Below are 23,238 nucleotides of genomic sequence, written 5' to 3'. Positions count from 1 at the left end.
ATGGCGTGTCATATGTAATGTGGCGTGTGTCATATGTAATGTGTCATATGTAATGTGGCGTGTGTCATATGTAATGTGGCGTGTCATATGTAATGTGGCGTGTGTCATATGTAATGTGGCGTGTCATATGTAATGTGGTGTGTGTCATATGTAATGTGTCATATGTAATGTGGCGTGTGTCATATGTAATGTGTCATATGTAATGTGGCGTGTGTCATATGTAATGTGGCGTGTGTCATATGTAATGTGGCGTGTGTCATATGTAATGTGGCGTGTGTCATATGTAATGTGGCGTGTGTCATATGTAATGTGTCATATGTAATGTGGTGTGTGTCATATGTAATGTGGCGTGTGTCATATGTAATGTGTCATATGTAATGTGGCGTGTGTCATATGTAATGTGGCGTGTGTCATATGTAATGTGGCGTGTGTCATATGTAATGTGTCATATGTAATGTGGTGTGTGTCATATGTAATGTGTCATATGTAATGTGGCGTGTGTCATATATAATATGTAGTGTCATGAGACAAATGTGCTTATTATTCGGGTGTTATTAGCCCGTGAGCACCAGGTACATTACATATCAGAACATTCTGGAAGTTCTCCCTGTAAGAGTCATTAACTCTCTAATAACACTGGAATTCCTATTTAACTAAAGAACAAAGCAGAAAGTATGCGCATCACGTGACCAACACTGCCGTCCGTTCTGTCACCTTCCTCCAGGACAAGTAGAGGCCGAACCGAGCGCTCCTCTTCCGCAGGGCCACTGTCAGGGGCGGGGACTGATAAAAAGCGCGGGGACTGAGGTAGCGAATGTGGGCTCTTCCGTAATAAGCCGCCTATCAGGAGCGTGCCCAGGGTCCCACGTGACTAATGTTGAGGTCGAAGTGCGTATTTGTTTTCTGAGGGGGCTCTGCTCTCCCTGCCTCAGAGGTGAGGAAACGCGCTGATGGCTGCACTGCTTACTGACCTCTAGTGGAGAGAAATGGTACAGCGCCCTCATCTTTCCTGATCCGCTCTCTTCAGGGCCTGGTACTTGTTGTTACTGTTGTTTATATTCGCTTTTGTATTTCTTATTGTTTAGTGCTGTTTACTATTTATTGCTGATCATTAGAAGCTATTAACTAATGCACATTTCATATGGCATGTGATTACTACTTGTTTCTGAGCCATGTTATGTTTATGGCCCATGACATGATGAAATGACTGCTCCACATTGTGCAATCCATATATGACACCCTAAGGGGGCTTTCACACTGCGTTCAGGCCCCGCGTTAGGTGGTCCCAACAGGGCTTACGTCTGACCACCCCCCACCCCCCCGTAAAACGGGACTGGGCTGTATACGCTGACGGCCATAGACTGTAATGGTGCCGCTAGAGTCCTTGTGCGCTCTGCCGTGCATCATTTTCGGGCGTGTATGACTACTGGAAGCGGACACTCAGACGTGATATACTGCATCTGGGTGTCCATCTCCTGTAGGCGTACACGCCTGAAAGTGAGGCAAGTCAGCGCGCACGTTCGCTCTGCCAGCACTATTGTAGTCAATGGATCCAAGCCGCTATGGGGCCAATGAACAGGTGCCTGAACGCAATGTGAAAGCACCCTTAGGCTACATTCACACACCCATGTGAAATGCCTGTGTTTTTATCAGACGGCTCATGGACTCGTTAAGTATAGTGGATGTACTTAGACATCTGCTAAAATGTCAGGTCCGAGAATGAGACCAATGAAACTTGGGGCATGTCCTAGTCTGATCTTATTTTGAAGATCAGAATAACACCCATTCAATGGGTCTGCGTGCTCTCCAATAGAAAAAACAGGCAGCATAAGTCTTCTGACCTGACATTTCAGGTCAGAGGGCATGATGACGTGACTAGTGTGTGCCCTCTGCGCTGAACAGTCACAATGCAGAGAGCCGGAAGACAGCGGCACTGAGGAGTCTGGAGCAGAGCAGCGGCCAGTGAGGAGAGGGGAGTGAGGTGAGGTATTTTTTTCTTTATAATGTTTGAAGCAATATATGGGGCCCATCATATGCTGGAGCATTATTATGTGGGGCCCATTCTGTATGGAACATTATGTGGGTCCCATTATATATAGAGCAATATATGGGGCCCATCATATTCTGTATGGAGCATTATATGAGGCCCATTATGAATGGAGCAGTATATAGAGCTCATTATACAGTATGGAGCATTATATGGGGCCGATTATTCTTTATGGGACATTATATGGGGCTAATTATTCTGTATGGAGCATTATATGGGGCCCATTATACTGTATGGAGAAATATATGGGTCACATTATTTTTTATGAAGCAATATATGCTGTCCATTATACTGTATGGAGCAATATTTGGGGCTCATTATACTGTATGAAGCAATATATGGGGCTCATTCTGTATGGATCAGTATATCGGGTCCATTATTCTGTATGAAGCAATATATGGGGCTCATTATTCTGTATGGAATGGGGCTCATTCTGTACACCACAATATATCGGGCTCATTATTCTGTATGGAGCAATATATAGGGTTCATTATACTGTGTGGAGCAATATATGGAGTTCATTATACTATGTGGAGAATTATATCAGGTCTACAATACTGTATGGAGCATTAAATGGGGCTCATTATTCTGTATGGAGCACTATGTCGTGCCCATAATACAGTATGGAGCAATATATGGGGCTCATTATTCTGTACAGGCTCTATGCGGTGCCCATAATACTATATAGAGGACTATACTGTCCAGTTTTTGAGTAGAATTTAGATAGATATTACTCATGTAATGTAAGAGGTAAGTGATATCTTTGGCATTATACAATACCTATATTTCTCTGCCGTATCTGTGCATCATGAATCATGGTATGTGTTAAAGGGTCTTATTGAGACTCTTTCACCCAGGCCCACGAAAACCTGGAGCTGGCACTGGCTGTAGCACATGCAACGTTCTGATGCTGTACCTTGGGGGTGGAGATAGCGCACAATGCGCTCCGGTCCCACAAATGACAGAAGCAGCAGCCCCTGTGTCTCCTGTGATGTATTTACTGCAGCCTCCAGCTCCAGTTTCTCCTGTGATGTATGGCTGTATGTGCTGCAGCCTCCTACTCCAATGTCTATTGTGATGTGCTGCAGCCTCCAGCCCTGATGACTCCTGTGATGTATGTGATGCAGCCTTCAGCTTCAATGTCTCCTGTGATGTATGCACTGCAGCCTCCAGCCCCAATGTTTCCAGTGATGTATGTGCTCTGGCATCCAGTCCCAATGTCTCCTGTTATATAAGGTATATGCTGCCGTAGCTAGGGTTTTGGTACAGGGAATGCAAAACTTCTGTTTGACCCCCTAACCAGGTAACCTTGATTACAACTGGGTGACATCCTAATAGTGGAGGAGTAACTCAGCAGATGACCACGCTGTTGCTGAAAATAATCTCTATACAATGACCAACATTGATATTACCGCTATATGGTCAGTGGTAGATACCAGTCTTATGGAACATATAAGATCACAGTACAGTTATAGATATTGACTTAAGGGCCTGTCACACTAAGCGATATCGCTAGCAATATCGCTATAATGTCACTGGTTTTTGTGACGTTATAGCGATATTGCTAGCGATATCGCTATGTTTGATAATTAGCTCCGACCGCTCCCCCGCTGGTTAACGCTGATCTCGCGAGAACGTCATGAGCCGTTTCTTGTTGTCAGCTTCCTGCTGTGGAGACGAGCGACGCATGGACGCGGGCGGGAGGACGTCAGGATCGCCTCGTCTGACAGGTAAGTAGCGACCCCCGACCGCTGCTATGTCGCTGGTGAGATCTGCCTGTGTGCCAGCTCACTAGCGACCACTTTCAGACCATACACTTATAGCGCATACACTTACAGACCATACACTTACAGAGCATACACTTACAAACCATACGCTTACAGAGCATACACTTAGGTTCCTGTTACATTTAGCAATGCACCAGCGATCCCGACAACGATACAACCCGGTCAGGATCGCTGTTGCATCGCTGAATGGTCGCTAAGTAGCCACCCCCGACCCCTGCGATGTCGCTGGTGAGATCTGCCTGTGTGGCAACTCACTAGCGACCACTTAGCGATACACCAGCGATCCTGACCGCGTCATATCACTGGTCGGGATAGCTGGTGCATCGCTAAGTGTGACAGTACCTTTACAGATGACATTCTTTCAGATGGAATAGTTCACTTTTCACGTCTTTTCCATCTGGTCCAGACCGACATGACAACTTCTTCCAGCCATGACTTGACTGCAGAGATTACAACAAAGACACATTTCACACCTCATATTTTCAGCACGGTCCTTGCTATTTCCAACCTGCACAATCTCCTCATCCTGCTGATACCCTAATACTGAGCCACTGCTGTCGTATGTGTCCCTATTACTGCACCTACTGTGTGCCCTCTAAATTCTAAAGCAACCCTTTAGATTATAGTAACGTCATGTGCAAGTGCCCTAGAAAACAGTGCCCACATTTTGCCCCTAGAAAGTAATAATACTGTGTGCCCCTTTGACCGCCATAGTAACCTGAGTTTCCCTATAACAATTTGTGCCCACTTTACATTTAACAATGTCCTGAGTCTCGCCCCTGTACAGCTCCCCTATACCCAGTTTGATGCTCTCTTATACACAGTATAACGCCCCTTCACTGTATAGTAACACCCACACTGACCCCTTAGTAGCCCCCAAACTGTCTGATGGCTCCAACACTGAATATATAAATATATACATATAGTGTAATGTACCCCCACAGGCAGACTCTATATAGTATAATGCACTCCCCATAGGCAAACTGTATATTGTATAATGCATCCCACATAGGCATACTCTATATTGTATAATGCACCCCCCATAAGCAGACTCTATAGTGTAATGTACCCCCATAGGCAGACTCTATATTGTATAATTCCCCCCCCCATAGGTAGACTCTATGGTATAATGCACTTCCCATAGGCAGACTCTATATTCTATAATGCACCCCCCATAGGCAAACTCTATATTGTATATTGCACCCTCCATAGGCAGACTCTATATTGTATAATTTCCCCCCATAGGCAGATTCTATATTGTATAATGCACTCCCCATAAGCAGACTCTATAGTGTGTTGTGTATTGTAGTGAATTGTGTAATGTACTCCCATAGGCACACTCTATTGTATAATTTCCCCCATAGGCACACTCTATATGGTATAATGCACCCCCATAGGCAGACTCTATAGTATAAGGCAGCCCCCATAGGCAGACTCTATATAGTATAATGCACCCCTCATAGGCAGTCTCTATTTAGTATAATGCACCCCATAGGCAGACTCTATATTGTATAATGCACCCCCCATAGGCAGACTCTATATAATATAAAGTAACCCCATACAAAAATAAAAAACAGTACTTCTCTCCTCGTTCCTCCGCTGCTCCGAGCGCCCGCACATCTCCAGACAGCGGGGCACCAAGTAGTGATGTCATCACGACCTCTGTCAGTGTCTGCGTCAGGGATGTAAGATGCTGGACAGGGGGAATGATGGGAGAGGGAGAGTAACGATCCCATTCTCATCAATGTGGTCAATTGTATCGCCATCCAGCTGATACAGTTGAACTTGCGATGACAGGTGGGGGGCCCCCCCTCTTGCTCAGGGGCCCCATAGCGGCCAGGTGGCAGTGCACTGGGATTGATCCTCCCTGCTGTGCCGCAGAACATAACTGTATGGGCGCGCTGTGCACGCCGATACAGTTACAGTAGTGTACCTCCGGCTAAGCCTCCTAAGAGCGCTGCTCCCAAGGCAGCCGTCCCTCTGCCACCCCGATAGCTACACTACTGAGCTCCAGATATCACATTAGCAGTGAGTTAATGAAATATTTGAGCAAATATTACAGGCTACTTTTTAGATGGATAATTTTGCATGGCCCACGAATGTTGGTATAAATATACAATTGGCCCCTTGCCGATAAAAGGTTCCCCACCCCTGAGTTACACACTTATGCCTTACTTTGGGCCACTGATTTTAGCCTAACAAGTCATGAATGACAATATTAAATCTCGTGCATTTTTAGACTAGCTATATCTATCTACCTTTTAGTTTAATCAGATTTTATTGGTTAGAAATAACAAAACATAACATAAAAAAACTAATTTCCATTTGGGCCATGCAGGGCCTCATTGCATACAATAACCAGGGAATTATAATAACGCTCTTGTATATCCAAGTTGACAACAGATACATTTAAGATAATTTATACATTATACTCTTTTCACTGTATTATGTTAAAGATATATCAAGTAGCAAAAAAAAGAAGAGACAAACGGAAAACATACCACAACATTGGTGAATATCGCTACCTAAAGGATGTATAAATTCTATTAGATATAAAAATTAGGAAGGAGGAGAAGAAGAAGAAAAAGAAGATCATACAAGGGATAAGGCAAACAAAGGGAGGATAGGGTGGAGAGGAGTAATGGTGGGTGGTGGAAATTTTTAGTCCATATTTTCCCTATTTGGAAGGACAAATACCAGGGATCAAACAAGTGTCTAGGGGGGTGATCAAATCAATTATTTGCCAGTAATGTGAAGTCTTTTCTCATCAGAATAATATTGAGGTGCACACATCAGTTATTTTTGGTGCAAATCAATAATAAAGTTTATCTAAAGTGTTTTGTGCTGAAAAGCAAATTTCCAAAAATTTCTGGCACAAACATATCGGTAAAAGTGGACCATTTAAGGTTTTTTATTTCACAGATTAAACACTGACAAAGAATATAGCAGATGTTAGATACCGTATTTCTATTTGTTAACTAAGTAACTAATGTATATTAAGCACTTTAATTATCCTGACCACCGATGTCACATTGGTGATGACATCACAATACTTGTGATGTAATTGTGTCTCTCATAGGAAGGTTAACATTCTGACATTCCACATACTGTTTATCCTGGGACAAGAACAGCAAGGTACATGATTCACACCAGTGTATTATTATCTACATATCTCTTTTTCTAATAGTTTGGTGCTAATATTTCAGATCTGTGATTGTGACAGGTCTAAATTTAAAAAACGTACTTTCTGTTACTTTGTTCCCAAAGCGCTGAGGAGCTCCCACTGTGTTTGGTGTTTTTCAATGAGAGCTGTATCAAACATTCATATGCATGTATATTTAACAATGCCTTGGATGCATGTGGCATCTGTTTTATGTTTATTTTTAGTGGCATTTCCGAGGTGACAAACACTCTGGCTCCTATTTATCTAGGATATTCTTCAATGACAGTACACGAATATCATAAAAATAATTATAAGGAAGAAGGAGCATCTGCTGTCTATAATTCACATGCATTTTCTATTATGACATTATTATAGAAATAAGTAATGAGAAAACAAGATTTTCAGTATATTATTGTCTCTGTTGGTCTAGGAATCTTTACATAGTTTTGTTTCTTGTATAATATTTCAAAATTCCTGTGACTACTCACCTCCTGAAAGTGGAAGTTTATTCTCTTTAAATGCACGGTCTGTAAGTGTGTGGTCTGTAAGTAATCAGCAAGTGTATGGTCTGTAAGTGTATGCTCTGTAAGTATATGGTCTGTAAGCATATGCTCTGTAAGTGTATGGTCTGTAAGCATATGCTCTGTAAGTATATGGTCTGTAAGCATATGCTCTGTAAGTGTATGGTCTGTAAGCATACGCTCTGTAAGCCTATGGTCTGTAAGCATATTGTCTGTAAGTGTATGGTCTGTAAGGTTATGGTCTGTAAGGATATGGTCTGTAAGTGTATGCTCTGTAAGTATATGGTCTGTAAGCATATGCTCTGTAAGTGTATGGTCTGTAAGCATACGCTCTGTAAGCCTATGGTCTGTAAGCCTATTGTCTGTAAGTGTATGGTCTGTAAGGTTATGGTCTGTAAGGTTATGGTCTGTAAGGATATGGTCTGTAAGTGTATGCTCTGTAAGTGTATGCTCTGTAAGTGTATGCTCTGTAAGTATATGGTCTGTAAGCATATGCTCTGTAAGTGTATGGTCTGTAAGCATACGCTCTGTAAGCCTATGGTCTGTAAGCATATTGTCTGTAAGTGTATGGTCTGTAAGGTTATGGTCTGTAAGGATATGGTCTGTAAGTGTATGGTCTGTAAGTGTATGCTCTGTAAGTATATGGTCTGTAAGCATATGCTCTGTAAGTGTATGGTCTGTAAGCATACGCTCTGTAAGCGTACGGTCTGTAAGCATATTGTCTGTAAGTGTATGGTCTGTAAGGTTATGGTCTGTAAGGATATGGTCTGTAAGGATATGGTCTGTAAGTGTATGGTCTGTAAGTGTATGGTCTGTAAGTGTATGCTCTGTAAGTATATGGTCTGTAAGCATATGCTCTGTAAGTGTATGGTCTGTAAGCATACGCTCTGTAAGCGTACGGTCTGTAAGCATATTGTCTGTAAGTGTATGGTCTGTAAGCATACGCTCTGTAAGCCTACGGTCTGTAAGCATATTGTCTGTAAGTGTATGGTCTGTAAGTGTATGGTCTGTAAGTGTATGGTCTGTAAGTGTATGGTCTGTGAAGCCCCCTTCTCATATAGCGAGATCACTAGAGATGTCGCTAAAGCGTCACCGATTTTGTGATGCAACAGCGATATCGCTAGCGATCTCACTACATGTGACACGTACCTGCGACCGGCCCCCCCGCTGGATATCGCTGATCGCGCTTGAATCTCCTGGGCCATTCTTTCCTCGTTGGCGTCCCGCTGGCGCCGGCTAGCGACGCATGGACGCAGGCGGAAGTCGTCATCATCGCTGTGGTGTGGCAGTTAAGAGCAACCGCCGATGGGCTGCTGCGTCGCTGATGAGATCTGCCTGTTTGGCAGCTCACAAGAGACCATTTAGCGATGCACCAGAGATCCTGACCGGGTCGTATCGTTGTCGGGATCGCTGGTGCATCGCTAAATGTAACGGGTACCTAAGTGTATGCTCTGTAAGCATATGGTTTGTAAGCGTATGCCCTGTAAGTGTATGGTCTGTAAGCATATGCTCTGTAAGCGTACGGTGTGTAAGCATATGGTCTGTAAAGGTACTGTCACACTTAGCGATGTACCAGCGATCCCGACCAGCGATATGACGCTGTCAGGATCGCTGGTACATCGCTAAGTGGTCGCTAGTGAGCTGCCACACAGGCAGATCTCACCAGCGACATCACTGGGGACGGGGGTCGTTACTTACCTGTCACACCAGGCGATCCTGCGTCCTCCCGCCCGGCTCCACACGTCGCTCATTGTCACAGCAGGAAGCGCCGCAGGAAGCTGACGACGAGAAACAGTCCTGGACGTTCTCGCGCGATCAGCGATAAGCAGCGGGGGAGCCGGTCGTAGGTAAGTATCAGGCACAGCGATATCGCTAGCAATATCGCTATAACGTCACAAGTTATAGCGATATTGCTAGCGATATCGCTTAGTGTGACAGTACCTTAAGTGTATTTTCTGTAAGGTTATGGTCTGTAAGCGTAGGGTCTGTAAGTGTATGCTCTCTAAGTGTATGGTTTGTAAGCATATGGTTTGTAAGTGTATGCGCTATAAGTGTATGGTCTGTAAGTGTATTGTTTGTTTGTGTATGAGCTGTAAGTATATGATCTATAAGTGTACGATCTGTAAGTGCAGAACAACATGATTAGGTTAAAAATTAGGTAATACATGGAGTTATCCACTACTTTGATATAGATAGCTAATACTTAGACCACATCCGATCAGTTGGGGGTGTCAGGTGTCATACACTCACTGATCTGATAATATGACTCCTCCTGAAATCATCATTGAAATTGAGATATATACTGTGTGTGTGTGTGTGTGTGTATATATATATATATATATATATTCATTTTCTAAAATGCTTTGAGTCAAAAACTGTTGACAACTACTTAAAGGGAATCTGTCAACAGGATCAGGATTTCACACCTCAAACTATTACATGCCAAGTCCGTTCCTCCATTACTGAGAAATCAGCATTTCAGTTGATATGCAAATGAGGCTGAACTATTTGTAGATTTTAAGCCTCTGTCAGTCCAGTTCTATTCTTTCCGCGCGTTTCCTGATCCTACATGGCTAGCAACTTTTTTGCCTGAAGTCACAAAGCATAGAAGCTATTAGTCAAGCAGGAGGAGTCGGCGCTGGGCAGGGAATAGAGCTGGAGTGGCAGACACTTCAGATCTACATATAGTTCCTCAGCTTCATTTTCATATCAGTTCAAACACTGATTTATCAGTTGTGGAGGAACGAACCGGCCATGTAAAGGTATTGTTGGACTTGTCTTTTGAAAGAGCTTCATGCACATATAAATAGTTTGGGGGGAGGGGTAAAATTCTGCTGACAGATTCCCTTAAATGAATGTGAGATATTGAGCTTATAGAACCTGTTGAAATCAATCAGTCACCATCATACACATGCTATAACATAATTGTTTTTAGATAGCACGATAGTCTTTACTGGAAATCTTCAGTTAATCAGCAAGCCTCATAAGAGTGGTCCCTTAAACTACCAATTGCTGCATAGCATGAGTTCTAATCTTAGGACCTTTGATAAGCTTGCCATACCCATGAAACTTTTTACACATGTTGACTTAATGAGGTGTTTCAATCCTGTGATACTGATGACCTATACTTAAGGGCTTGTCACACTAAGCGATATCGCTATCAATATCGCTATAACGTCACTGGTTTGGTGACGTTATAGCGATATTGCTAGCGATATCGCTATGTCTGATACTTACCTACGACCCGCTCCCCCGCTGGTTATCGTTGATCGCGTGAGAACGGCCTGGGCCGTTTCTCGTCGTCAGCTTCCTGCTGGGCTTCCTGTGGCGCCGACGAGCGACACGTGGACGCGGGCGGGAGGACGTCAGGATCGCCGCATCTGACAGGTAAGTAGCAACCCCCGACCGCTGCTATGTCGCTGGTGAGATCTGCCTGTGTGGCAGCTCACTAGCGACCACTTAGCGTTGCACCAGCGATCCATATCGTTGTCGGGATCGCTGGTGCTTCGCTTAGTGTGACAGTACCCTAAGGATAGACTGCTTCTGCCTACTATAGACTAGCTTCCATTTAATTGAATAAAAGCTGATCTGCAGTTTCTGGCAGTGGTCACAAAACATTTGGTAGAGCTGCACTGTTCAGCTCTTCTGCTGTTTGTGTCTGTCAACCTCTGGAGCTGAGAACAGCTGACCCGGTAGTGGTGCTGAGCGTCTGAATCCCACCGATCTGATATTGATGGCTCAGCTATAAGCAGGTTATCAATATCATGGTAGAGAAACACAACTTGCACATTCTACTGAGTGTATGTATTACTTTAAGACTATGTGCATACGTATGCAGAAAATTTCTGCATAAAAACCGGACTCCTTCCCAGAAACCGCATGTTTTTTTCTGCGCGTTTTCCGCGCATTTTTTCCACGGTTTTTGCGCAAAAAATGCTCGGTTTTTATGCGTTTTTTTCCGCACAGCCCCAGACACATAGAAATAGCCAGAAATGCGGAAAAATCATCGAAATTAATGAGCATACTGCGTTTTTTTTACTGCAAAGCATTTTTTTCGTGAAAAAAAATGCATCAATATGCACAAAAAGTGCAAAATGCATTAAAATGAATGGGAAGCTTTTAAGCGTTTTTTAAGTGGATTTTTTGACAAATCCGCAGACAAAAACGCTGTGAGTGAACACAGCCTTAAGGGAAAGAAGACAATACTTGTATAACCTCAGAGGAAGAAAAGAATGGTCATGCTGGAGTTCAACATGTCTGACTGTTTGCCCAACATCATGCATCAGGGAACATTTGGCAGGCCCACATAGACATATACTTATGAAATGTGTTTGTCTACAGTGTTACATACATGTCCACACAGTAATTTGTAGCCACAGCTTGATAGCAATGGTAGAGCAATAGTCAACATCATGGTGTGCAGCTTTCATGTGGCATATATGCAGAAGGTTTCTACCTAACCCTTTTGGGTTCTCTTAACGTTTATGAGGAGATTTTTACCTAGCACATTCAATTCACACATATAATCTGAACAGGGAGAAGTATGATGCATACATTATATGTTGCTTTTTTTTAGATGTCTCATGAGCTTGAGAAAGCGTTCCGTAAGTTTGCTGTCTATGGCACCACCAAAGCAACTGGAAACGAGATGACCATGACCGGCAAAAACTTCAGCAAACTCTGCAAGGAATGCAACATCCTAGAACATGGATGTACCAGCACAGATATGGATATTGTCTTCGCTAAAGTGAAGTGAGTCTTCAGAAAAAAGATTGAGTAGTATTTATAATTAAGGCCATGTTCAGCCATAATTTCTGCCAGTGTGTGAAACTGGTAAGAGCATGGACCAGTGTTACCCTTTATGCTAGTGCATGTTATCAATTTTCCTCACGGATTTCGGGTACGTGTGGCAAAAATTGCAGCGTGCATAATCTGTTTTATGTACCGGACTAATGTATGTAATGGCAGGCCGCTCATGCACCCATCTGCATTGTGGATGAGACATGGAGCTGCACATGGAGCAGTCACATTCATAATTTTTTGAGACTGGCCTAATTAATACAATGAAAAAAAAACTAAAATGCAAATTTGTACTTTCAAGTTCAGTTTTGTTTTATTGTGAGCTACCTGGAAATGTTTCTCTTTGCCATTTTAGTGGTTCTTCTAGGACTGAAGCAATGATTGTTTACCTCTATTTGGATCCTTCAAGTTGAACATGCACCCTTGGACGGTATCAGACACAGCCAGAAGAGAGCCCCTATAGAAGTACTATGTAACGGACCATGTGCGGTCCAATAGCTCATTCTAAGGCATAATTCTACCTGCTTTTAAGGTGGAAGAGGGTCCCCTTACCTCTTGGGCCCCTGCGCGGCTGCACAGGTTTCACCAATAGTATGTCTGCCCTGCCCCTGGGTGCATTCTGTCCTTCCAGGTGAAATAGATAAAGTTGAGTTGAAGAGGCTTGTGGGTCTTTAAATACCAACAATCCCATTACACATTATCATGAAAAAGAGAGCAATGACATAACTTCTTTTTCAAGGTCTAAGGCAGCACATGTGATCAACTATGAAGAATTTAAGAAGGCCCTGGAACTTATGTCAGCGAAGATATTTAAACGGATGCCTGCAAATGAGGCAATAGCAGCTATCCACAAGCTTGTAGAGGGTAAAGAACCTGCAAACGTGGGGACTACGGTGAGTGCATATTGTCGATTGTTTTTCTCTGTTAATGGGAACCTGTCACCAAATTTTCCACATATGAAGTAAGATCAGTACCTGTAAGCCCTATATGATAGCATTCTAGAGTACTGTGTTTATGACCAGAAGCCCCTATGCAAGGCACAAAAAAGACCTTTTATTATACTTAAATACAGTGCAGTCCAGTCCGATGGACATTTCTGTACTTGATTCGGCACCTGCTCTCTTTTTACGATCACTGTCCTTCTTCCCCTCTTCATGTGGATGGCGCATTCTATGTCATCCGCACAGTGTCCCCATCGTGCTCCTGCACAGGCATACTTCTCTCTGCCCTGCTGAAAGCAGAGCAGAGTGCTGTAATATACATATATTCGGCTTTACCTATGGGTCATCGGCGCCCTTTGTCTTTTCCCCAGTGTATGCACACTACACTCGGCAAGGTAGAGAGACGTAGGACTGCGCTGGAGCACGATGGGGGACACTGTGTGGATGACGTAGGATGCGTCATCCACATGAAGCAGGGAAGGAGGACAGAGATCATAGGAAGAGAGGAGGCGCCAGATCAAGAACAGAGTTGTCCATTGGTTTGGATCGGGCCACATTGTATCTGAATATAATAAAAGGTCTTTTTGTGCCTTGCATAGGGAATTGTGGATATACATATAGCTTACATGAATACTGTAAAAGAGGGCTTACAGGTGCAGGCCGCACTTTATATGGGGGAAACCTGGTGACAGGTTCCCTTTAAGAAGTAGTTTCCATTTTATACATTCATGAAAAGGGTGGTGAGAAATGCTTTCCCTTTATTCAGACATCACAGAATAGTGTGCTCCTTGGCTTACAGGTACAGTAAAGTAGACTAGGTGTAGGCTCACAGACACGTTAAGGCAAGCCTGACCAGGTAACGGTTCCAGGCATGTGGCTTTACATTCAAAAATTATACATAACTCTGAAGCAGGGTGGGGGTTATGAATCACTCCACAGACTGGGATTAAGAAATGACTCAGGAAGTAAGCCAAGGTCACTAACGGAAGGAAGAAAAAAAAGGATTGCAAGTAGCAGAGATTTACTGCTAGTTTATTGAACGTTCTCCCCACATCTGGGAGCAAGAAAAGAAGTAACAATGGGATGGACACGCTTTCTGTACTAACACATTCCAAGTTGAAGTTTATATAAGACACATTCTGGAATGCAAGCCAAAATAATAAAAGTGAGCATCAAAGTAAAGGGTAATAATATTGTACTGCTGAGTGCGTTTCTGGAAGAGAAATACTCCTGCGTGCTCTTTGTGTGAACTGGACTTGGAATAATTGTAGTTAGCTGCACCCCAGTACTAATTTATGAAGTTTCTTTGATAAATATGCCTGACAAATAATGAAGAATTCAATAAAACAACAGTAATCTACATGCTGTGTAATAGATGTTACACTTATGTATACATTCAGTATGTACAGTTACTGTGGGTGGATTCCTCTCGGGTGGTTCCCTTTTACTGTAAACAAAAAAAAGTCCTGGATCAAAGAAACTAAAACAGTTCAACTAACTAAACACAACTACACAAACAGTGGCACAAGAAGTTTTTTAGTTCCTGTCATTTTAATAGACACCAAGCGGTCATAGGGATTGTCCATTTTGAAATGTACATGTAAAAAATACATGTTCAGAATGACATTAAAAAAAAAAGATAGAGAGTTTATACTTTCCCCACTGATCAGCACTCCTATCGTGATGCTGCCTGGATAGTTTTTATTTTGGATGTAGCCTCGAGATCAACGCTGGGACATGCAACCATCTGCAGCAGGTTGGGCGAGTCAACAAAAACTGGCGCACAACATTATTAAAGCTGTAGAATACTGTCACTCACGATCCATTTTTGGATCTCTGGCAGATTTTGCTTTGCATATTAAACCTTTTTTCCTTTCAGGCCATTGGGGGTTAATATCAGTTTTTTTTCCCCCGGTGGCCGCTGGTGTAATTGCATGGCTGGTCTGTTTGCTATGCTGGTGGTGACCACTCCTACTTTCCTTTAAATGGTCACCAGATGCTGCAGCTAACTGTTGGTGATACTCTTTCTCTTTGGAGACCAACCAAGCTGGAGTTAGGAGCTGGCTGAGTGCATTGGAGCTTCAGCTATTACCTTGTTTTGGTGCCTAACTCTGCTGTGCGGTGCATTGTAGCAGTTAAAGCTAAGTTTTGTTTTTCAGTTGATTTAACCCCGAGGTGTCTGTCTTATCTTTCCTTTTGTTTTATTTGTGCAGTTCACTTTTTCCCTGTCTACCTCCTGGGGAGGGGGTTGGGGGTTTAGCTAAGGGCTAAACAGGAGATAGGGATAGGTCGGTGACTTGGGCCTCACTACCATCAAGTGTACCCCCACGTTAAGAAAAGTCAGGGTACCCCTTGGCCTGATTGGCAGTTCAGGTGCCCATGTTCCTCGTCCCCTGTTTTCCCACTGCTGCCCCATGACAAATACAGTACAAAGAAAAATTATTCAATATAACGAAACTCACAAGGCGGCAACGAGCTTGTTTGTTACAAAGTTTCTTAAGAGAATTGTACTTTGTGGTTATAAAGATCCTTAGGCTCTGTTCATATCAATGTTCTGGTAGAGGACCTATTTATTTGAATGGGTCCTGAAGTGTCCTAAAATGACCTCCTTCTGCATCCATTCTGTCTGCTATCAATTTTTTTTTTCATATAAAAATAGTAGTCTGCACAACGTTTTTCTTTCCCATCCAGAAAGCAAACAGAACAGCTCAGAGGCATAGCTAGGGTTTTGGTTCAGAGGGGGGCCAAACTTCTGAGTGCGCCCCTAACCAGGTAACATTGACTACAACTGGTTGTTAGTATGATGGCTCAGAATCAGTATCACTATCAACGGTAGAGGACTCTAATTTGTTCAATTGTGCACACACAGCCTTTGTCTCTCTCTAATAAGAACTGCCCCTAAGCTGTGCAATGACATCAGTGTGCCAAGCGTGGCAGCATGTGTCCTTTTATAGCACCTGGCTAATCGCAATAATGCCTCTACTAAGATGGCTACGGCATTACAGTCAAGGACAGGCAATCCCTGCATGCTTATTGGCTGTGTAACAGGCAATAAACATTCGAGGCGGGGATTCGAATTTCAAACGAGGCAATAGATTGAATATGGTAGATCATTTGTCTAAGCATCAATAGTGGGATAGCATGTTTACACTCTCAGTGCCGGTAAGCTCCTCATCTTGTTTGTTTCGCTTGACAGCAGTGCATTGCAATGGCATGACTGGAAATATTATGGTTTCCTAAAGTATACTCGCATGTATTAGTTGCTCACACTCAGTCACCAGTCTCCTTGCTATATCTGTGGAAACAAATCTCTTCACTCTCAGGAATCAGCATACAGAGTCCTGGTGTGACCAGTGGCATACATAGAAGTCGCAAGGTTCCATAGCAAAAGTCCTAATTGAACTCTCTAGACTACACCTTGAAAAAAAACATTCAGCTGAGTAAGTGGTCGTCATAACTCCAAATTGATGTATTTCTACACATACCCAGTAATTATCCCAATACTGAATCCACTTATAGGATTCACACAAACGCACAGTGCCCCAGCACGCAAAGAATGATGCCAACACAGTGCCAACAACACTGTATGATGTCTCTACACAGACTCTCAACACTGTAAAATACCCTGCACAGCATGGTGCCCCTAAAGTTCCCACCCCCGTATGATGTTTCTATTGTTCCCCACACACAGTATGATTGTCCCCACAGCCCTCCCACACAAAATAGTGTCCCCACAGCCCCCCACTCATGGTATAATGCATCCACAGCCTCACCAAACAGTGTGATGGCCCCCACTGCTTTCCTGTACCCTGTATGATGGCCCCCCTGCAGCTCCCATATATGTAGTATCATTGCCTCAACTCTTCCCTATACATAATTTGATGATCCCCACATAATATTATGTGATATTAAGACCCCACACTGGCCCACACATTAACATCCCAATCACAGCTTCGACACAGCATTATGTAACTCATAACCTTTCACACAGTATTATGGTCTCTAATGCCACCCCCACACACACACAGTATAATCCCCCCACAGCTCCCACAAGGCATCATGTCCAACACAATCCCCTACAAGTACTGATATTTAAATAAATAATACCCACCAAGCCTGCCTTCCCCCGGTGCACTGTTTTAGTGTGCACTGTGTAGACTGACATTGCACAGCAGGTGTGATCTAATGTTGCGCCTACTATGTTGAGTCTCAGATGGCACAGCTATAAGAAGATGGAAGTGTTGCCCACATTCCCCCTTGAAGACATGTGTATTGTTATAATGCATTTGAACGTGTAATGTGTTTAGTGACATATGTTATTAGTAATACGGTTACAGTAGTTTGCCCAGCAGAAGAAAATTAATAGGGATAGTTAGGGTTACCGGTTGAGACTAGCCCAGTGTGGGAGGGGTTAAAGTGAAGGGAAAGATGGTGTTTCCTGTTAGGAGGGAAGACAGGGCCCAGCGCACAGTAGAAGCAGACTAATAGTTTCATCAGTGAACATAGCTGCATGAATTGGGTGTCCCTGAAGTGAGATGAGAAAGAGGCAATGGATAGTGAGATTCAGAGCAGAGACCAAGGCAAAGTGATAGTTGGAGTGAGTGATTTACCGAAGATGGGATCCTGGGCAGGAGGTCTAGAGGGAGTTTGCAAGCTGAAGAGGTAACAGGATGAATAGGAGCAGGGAACGCAAGGCAAAGAGAGTGCCCCGGGCTGTAGTTCCAAGGCATCAAACAGATAAGCTAAGTAAAGACCATAGTGGCATAAGTAGCTCACCCTTGGGAAAAGGACGCGGAACTACGACTCTCGCTGACTGGACTGTAATGCTGTTATTGGGGACAAGGGAAGCTCCTGATGTACTGTGCTGAGTTGTGAAGAAGGCAGAAGAAATAACGGAGGCAGAATCGAGTGAATTTAGGAAAGGAAAGAGAGAATGTGTATGAAGATGCTCCATGTGTTAAGAGAAACGTCCATGAAGGTTTTGTACCCTCTATCCAGTACATACCCCACTCTACATTGATGTTCAGTAAATGACAGTTTATTTGAGTTTATTTATCCCTCACTTTATAACATCTGGTCCTGGCCCGCCAAAATCACTAGCGTCATGTGGTCTGCAAGGGCGTAATGCCCCCATAGACAAAGCCCAGACACCCAACCATGACCCCCATTTTCATGTAGCGTGCCCTGGGAATGGAAAACGAGTACTTTACCCACAACTACCGCCCAGCGCCATGTTACACAGCAGTGAGCCGAAAGCTCCTTGTTACACCATGCTGTTCCTGAGTATGCAGATACTGTTCAAATGTTGACAATGGACAAGTGGAGTATGGGGGAGTGCCGCTCAGTACCACAGTAGGTTTCACAGTATCATAGTATGTGTCTGTGGAGATGTTTGAGATGCTTGTCTAACTTTTAATAGGATGCATGTGCAATCTGTCATTTCTCTTTTGAAATCTAAAAGCAGATGTAGAAGAGAAACGATTCTAAGATGTTTACTGCCTTGACTTATCTGTTGACTCAGTGACAGCAATAGTTTCTCTGAACCTGTTGTGCTTTGTACGTTCTCCTTCTTTAAAGAGAAACGCTTTAAGACAACCCTTGTCATAAGGTCGTGTTAGTGCATATGGATGTCACAAAAGGGAGTCCACTGGGAACCACTATTAACCAGTGGAGAGCTTCTGACACTGCTTTTCATGGCTTACCATTTATTAGTGCAGCTGATATAGCGGAAATATTAGCCAGAAAAGTCTAGGGGAAATAAATTTGTTGTCTGTGTGGTAGAGCAATGGGTTAATGTGCTGAGAGGAGGTACCATTTGGTCTGCGCTAGCATGTACCTACACCACACCTATAGTGGGAGAGTAAAAGGGCTTTTGTTTTCCTACTAGTGGGGGTCAGAGGCAGAGGATGGAAAGTAGGAAAGACTGTGGTGCTCATGTATACAAGCCGGCATCTGGAAAGCAAAGATGGGGATCACAATCCCATATCTAGTTACTAATGAAAAGTCCAGAGGTTAAAGATTTCCTGTGTGATATTCTGTGTGGAAGGTGTCTATCTAAAAGTGGAGAGTGAGATCACTTCCTAAAATGTAACGGGACAAAGACAGTAGTGCGGAACAGTGAGTCCTGTGCCTGCAGTTGCGACAGCAACACAGGGGGGCATGATGGCTTATACCTGTGGGCAAAGTGTGAACCTGAGGGGTAAAGTCCTGCCATTGAAAAGAGCAGACATGGAGATTTCAAGGGGTAATCCATTGGTAAAATACTGTTCTTTCTATGCTTCTCCTGTAAATAATAGACAATATTGGCAAGCATAGTGAATTGGAAATAACATTCAAAATTTTAGTCTCCAGTGATAAAATAAAATACCTCGATATACTGTACATAAGGGCTTAATTAGGACTAATTGCCAAACAACTAGAAACAGGGGGAGAGGCTAACGCCAAGAAATGCAGTATCAAGTCCAAGATAATAATAAAAGACCATATTCTTTATTAGAACAAAATACAAAAGGACAAGGGACAAAAACACGGCTAAAAGCAGTAAACGTATATCACCCATGCAAAGCAAAGGGCTGGTCTGGCCATATTGGTATACAGGAGTCCATGCAGAGGTAACATAATTAGTAAGGTTTATAATATAAAGATATATACAAAAGATTCAAACCCATATGTCAAGAGATATATATTAGATTCACCAACAGTACCTTAGCATATAGAGCAATTGCCAACAAAATATATGGGAAACAGAGAGATAAATACCTTGCAAAATGCACAGCAGGTTCTCCCGAGGTCAGACCACCCACCCTGACGCGCGTTTCGGAGGTTACTCCTTCCTCAGTGGACTCCCTTTGGCAATTGCTCTATATGCTAAGGTACAGTTGGTGAATCTAATATATATCTCTTGGGGGTTCCCTCAGCCATTTCACCCCAGATCTGAGGGCATCAGCCCATGCGGTCATCTGCCACATGATGAGCGACCTGCGTCCCCGTACTGATTGGAACCTCTTCTCTCACTTCTGCTCCACACTGTTGTCAGACTGCTGCTTCAGCTGCACTTCTGTTCCCTGGGCCAAGGATGGCTGGGTCCTTAGCTTCCAATGTTACAGAGCTATCTGCCCTACACGGAAACCTGGGCCCTACTCACTACCAACAGGAAGACACTTTCCTCTTAACACGGCTAGCTCCTCCTAAGTAAACTATGTACACTAATATGCCCCATCTAGTGTCCGATTCGGGGTACTACACTCTCCCAATCTCTTCCTAAACACATAACAGAATGACATGAATATCTATATAAATATATACATTGCTCTAAGAAAGAATAAAGGTAGGAAACATATATATAATAGCAACACATTATACTCTACACTAAGGGGGTAGTACGTGAAACACTTTCTGTACCTCCTTACACCTACTAGTCAAATGATCATCCCTCTATAGAGCTATATATATAAATCAGCAACACATTATACTCTACTTTAAGGGGGTAGTACATGAAATATTCTCCCTCCCTTTAACAATGGTCATCCCTGACCATTCCCCTAGAAACTTTAATATATACACTGAATACTCCACGCATGGAGGTCAAAGAGGTAAATCATAAATAACGCACGAGAGTCCCATCTCTCTTGAGAGGTGCCTGGCTCACAATCCTCTGGATTACACCTCCAGTCCATGGTGGGAGACAAAAGTTCGTTCTTTCCACGGTATTTGTAAGTGTGTGCCCGGAGACAGTCCTTCCTTTTGCACCGACAGTTCACACATACAACAGTACTTTAGGGGAGGCGTCCTCCTCCCTTTGGCATGGTCCCATGCGCCACGTGCTTGCTGCCTGGTCCTAGAACGCAGTCTGTTGCTGCAGCCGCACCCGGTCTGTTAGTCCAAGGACCCGTTACACTACCAAAGCAAAGTTCTGCTATCCAGCAGAAAGGTGCAACAAAGCTAAAAAAAAAATCAACTGAAAATTCACTGCTGGCCGTACCGGCCACATTACCCCCTACTCTGGGAATGTTTCAGGGCTCCTCTGCCCGCAGTGACGCGTAACAAACCTGTATTTTCATTGGTGCAACGAGCACAACTTGATAACTTTTAGAAAATATCTTACAGTTCAACGGCACACGTCCCGGGATGCTTTTTCAGCATTAGCATTCCAAACCCGCGTTCAGGCTGAAGAGGACGCAGCAGAGGCAGTGTGGGGCTGGGAGGTAGAGCTGGGAGGTAGATGAGACACAGGGAACCGTCTGTTCATGTCTCGGGCCCTCATACAGTTCTGGGCCGTCATCTTTAGTACACAGAGTCAGTGCCACCACAAAATAGCCCCTGGGGCAGTCCTCTTTGAAGAAGGAGACCTAGTCCCCTTCTACTAGGGGTCTCCCAAACTTCACAGAGGCGGCATTCCCATACACCTTGTCATTTGTGCCTTGCTCCCGGATAAAGCCATACCCCTGATCAATTTTTGTATGGACTAACTGCCCGCGAGTGCGACGCCCAGCCATAGCGCCCTCTCCGTGTCTGCGCAGTTCTGACCAATTCTCCTTTTCCCGCTGCTTCTTTCCCTCTATGATGCCTGCGATCCAGGCAGACTGTCCTGGGGTTGGAAATGGGCCCTTCACCACCTGATGGAAATGGGAAGTGTCCAACGCTGAGCTTGCGCCTGACGTGGGCCTGGCCTCCCAATCTTGGCGGACCCGGGACAGATCAAGAGGCACCGGATCACTATACGGAGGAGGCTTGATCCCCGGGACAGGTAGTGGAGGGACAGTCCGGCCTGGCAGAGTAGAAGACTGCGGCAGGGACCAGCCTTCCGGGGTCAAGGGCCGAGATGCACTCACCGCCATTGGTCTCAGTGGTCCGGCCGCGCATGTCCCGCGATCGCTGGATCCTTCCGACGCTACTGCGCACTCCAGCTCCTGATGATGAGTTACCGGCTTGGCCATCACTTCCGGTTCAGGCTCCTCCGGGGATGTCGCTGTTTCTGGTCCCCGTCGATGCTGAGGATCTGACTCCGGATGAAGCGGTTCCAGTTCCCGCAAATGGCGTTCCGGCTTGGTTCTTTCTCCCTTCGCGGGCTCCTCCAGGGCGGTCGCTATTTCCAGCTCCCGTTGAGGAGGCTCCATCTCCTGCTGATGACACGGCTCCTGGCGTCAGCGTTCCTGCTCCGGATGACGTCGTAGCTCTGGCTCCGACAGCCGCCAGTGACTCTCCTCTGTAGGTAACGGGTACATTCCAGCAGTATCGTCTGTTATGAATGGGTCACCGAGAAGGAAAAAACAACACAAGCCAAGTCTCAGAAAACCAGAGAGGTTGGTAACTATGCAGATTGCAGATCCCTGATCTTACCACACAACTAGCAGAAGTCGTGGAGCGTACCTACGATGATCCTAGATGCCTCGTCACAACCGGAGAGCTACATAAGCCTAAAGCAGGAAAAGAGGAAAACTAACTGCCCCAGAGCAGACCCCAAAGGAAAGACAGCCCCCCACATGTATTGACGGTGAAACAAGATGAAAACACAAACAAAGGCAGAAAAATAGGCTGAGCAAACGATGGGGCCCGACTAACTAGAAAGGACAGGAAAGACACTGTCTGCAATCTGCCAAAAACCCTACCAAAATAATGTCCAACACTTCTGATAGCAAAATTAACCATTAAGTCACTAGACTTCTCCCACTATATCAGCACTCTGAAATGAAATATTCTGAGACAGAGCAAAAAGAGGCCAATCTAATAAGGGACCAAAAGGCAAATACAGATAAATAGGAGTGGAAATTCAGCACAACCCCAGCAGGGGCTGGCTGACCACAAAAAACTGAATTGACCAACAAGAGCAAGTGTGAGCAATAGCAAAAACAAACTTAACTTGAGAAGACTGGAACAGAGCTGAAGTCCAAGACCTGAGAAGCAGACTGAATCACCAGCACCAGGATAGGGCGTCAGCTGTCTTATATCCAGTCTGATACTCCAGAGATCCAATCGTTAT

At 44.2% G+C, this 23,238-nt stretch overlaps 2 protein-coding genes across 8 annotated transcripts in view; one reads left to right on the top strand and one right to left on the bottom strand.

Moving 5' to 3' along the window:
* ZNF219 (zinc finger protein 219) overlaps positions 1–784 on the bottom strand; it is a 95,143-nt gene extending 94,359 nt beyond the window's left edge. For 3 of the 5 annotated variants that reach the window (XM_073554767.1, XM_073554770.1, XM_073554773.1), the window contains exon 1: positions 715–783. The gene's annotated coding sequence lies outside the window, so the exon portion shown is untranslated. Of the gene's footprint in view, positions 1–714 lie in introns of all 5 variants that reach the window. The other 2 variants (XM_073554771.1, XM_073554768.1) reach the window with 2 other exon arrangements.
* Positions 778–23,238, top strand: part of TPPP2 (tubulin polymerization promoting protein family member 2) — a 29,672-nt gene continuing 7,211 nt past the window's right edge. Inside the window, exons 1-3 of one of the 3 annotated variants that reach the window (XM_073554778.1) lie at positions 778–934; positions 12,095–12,270; positions 13,058–13,211. In XM_073554778.1, coding sequence (XP_073410879.1) covers positions 12,095–12,270; positions 13,058–13,211 — 330 coding nt within the window. In that variant the 5' untranslated portion in view covers positions 778–934. Of the gene's footprint in view, positions 1,034–12,094; positions 12,271–13,057; positions 13,212–23,238 lie in introns of all 3 variants that reach the window. The other 2 variants (XM_073554776.1, XM_073554777.1) reach the window with 2 other exon arrangements.

Source organism: Dendrobates tinctorius, unplaced genomic scaffold, assembly GCF_039654945.1.
Source record: "Dendrobates tinctorius isolate UK_male_01 unplaced genomic scaffold, ASM3965494v1 ptg000213l, whole genome shotgun sequence".
Taxonomy (NCBI): domain Eukaryota; kingdom Metazoa; phylum Chordata; class Amphibia; order Anura; family Dendrobatidae; genus Dendrobates; species Dendrobates tinctorius.
This window is presented reverse-complemented; position numbering and strand designations above follow the sequence as displayed.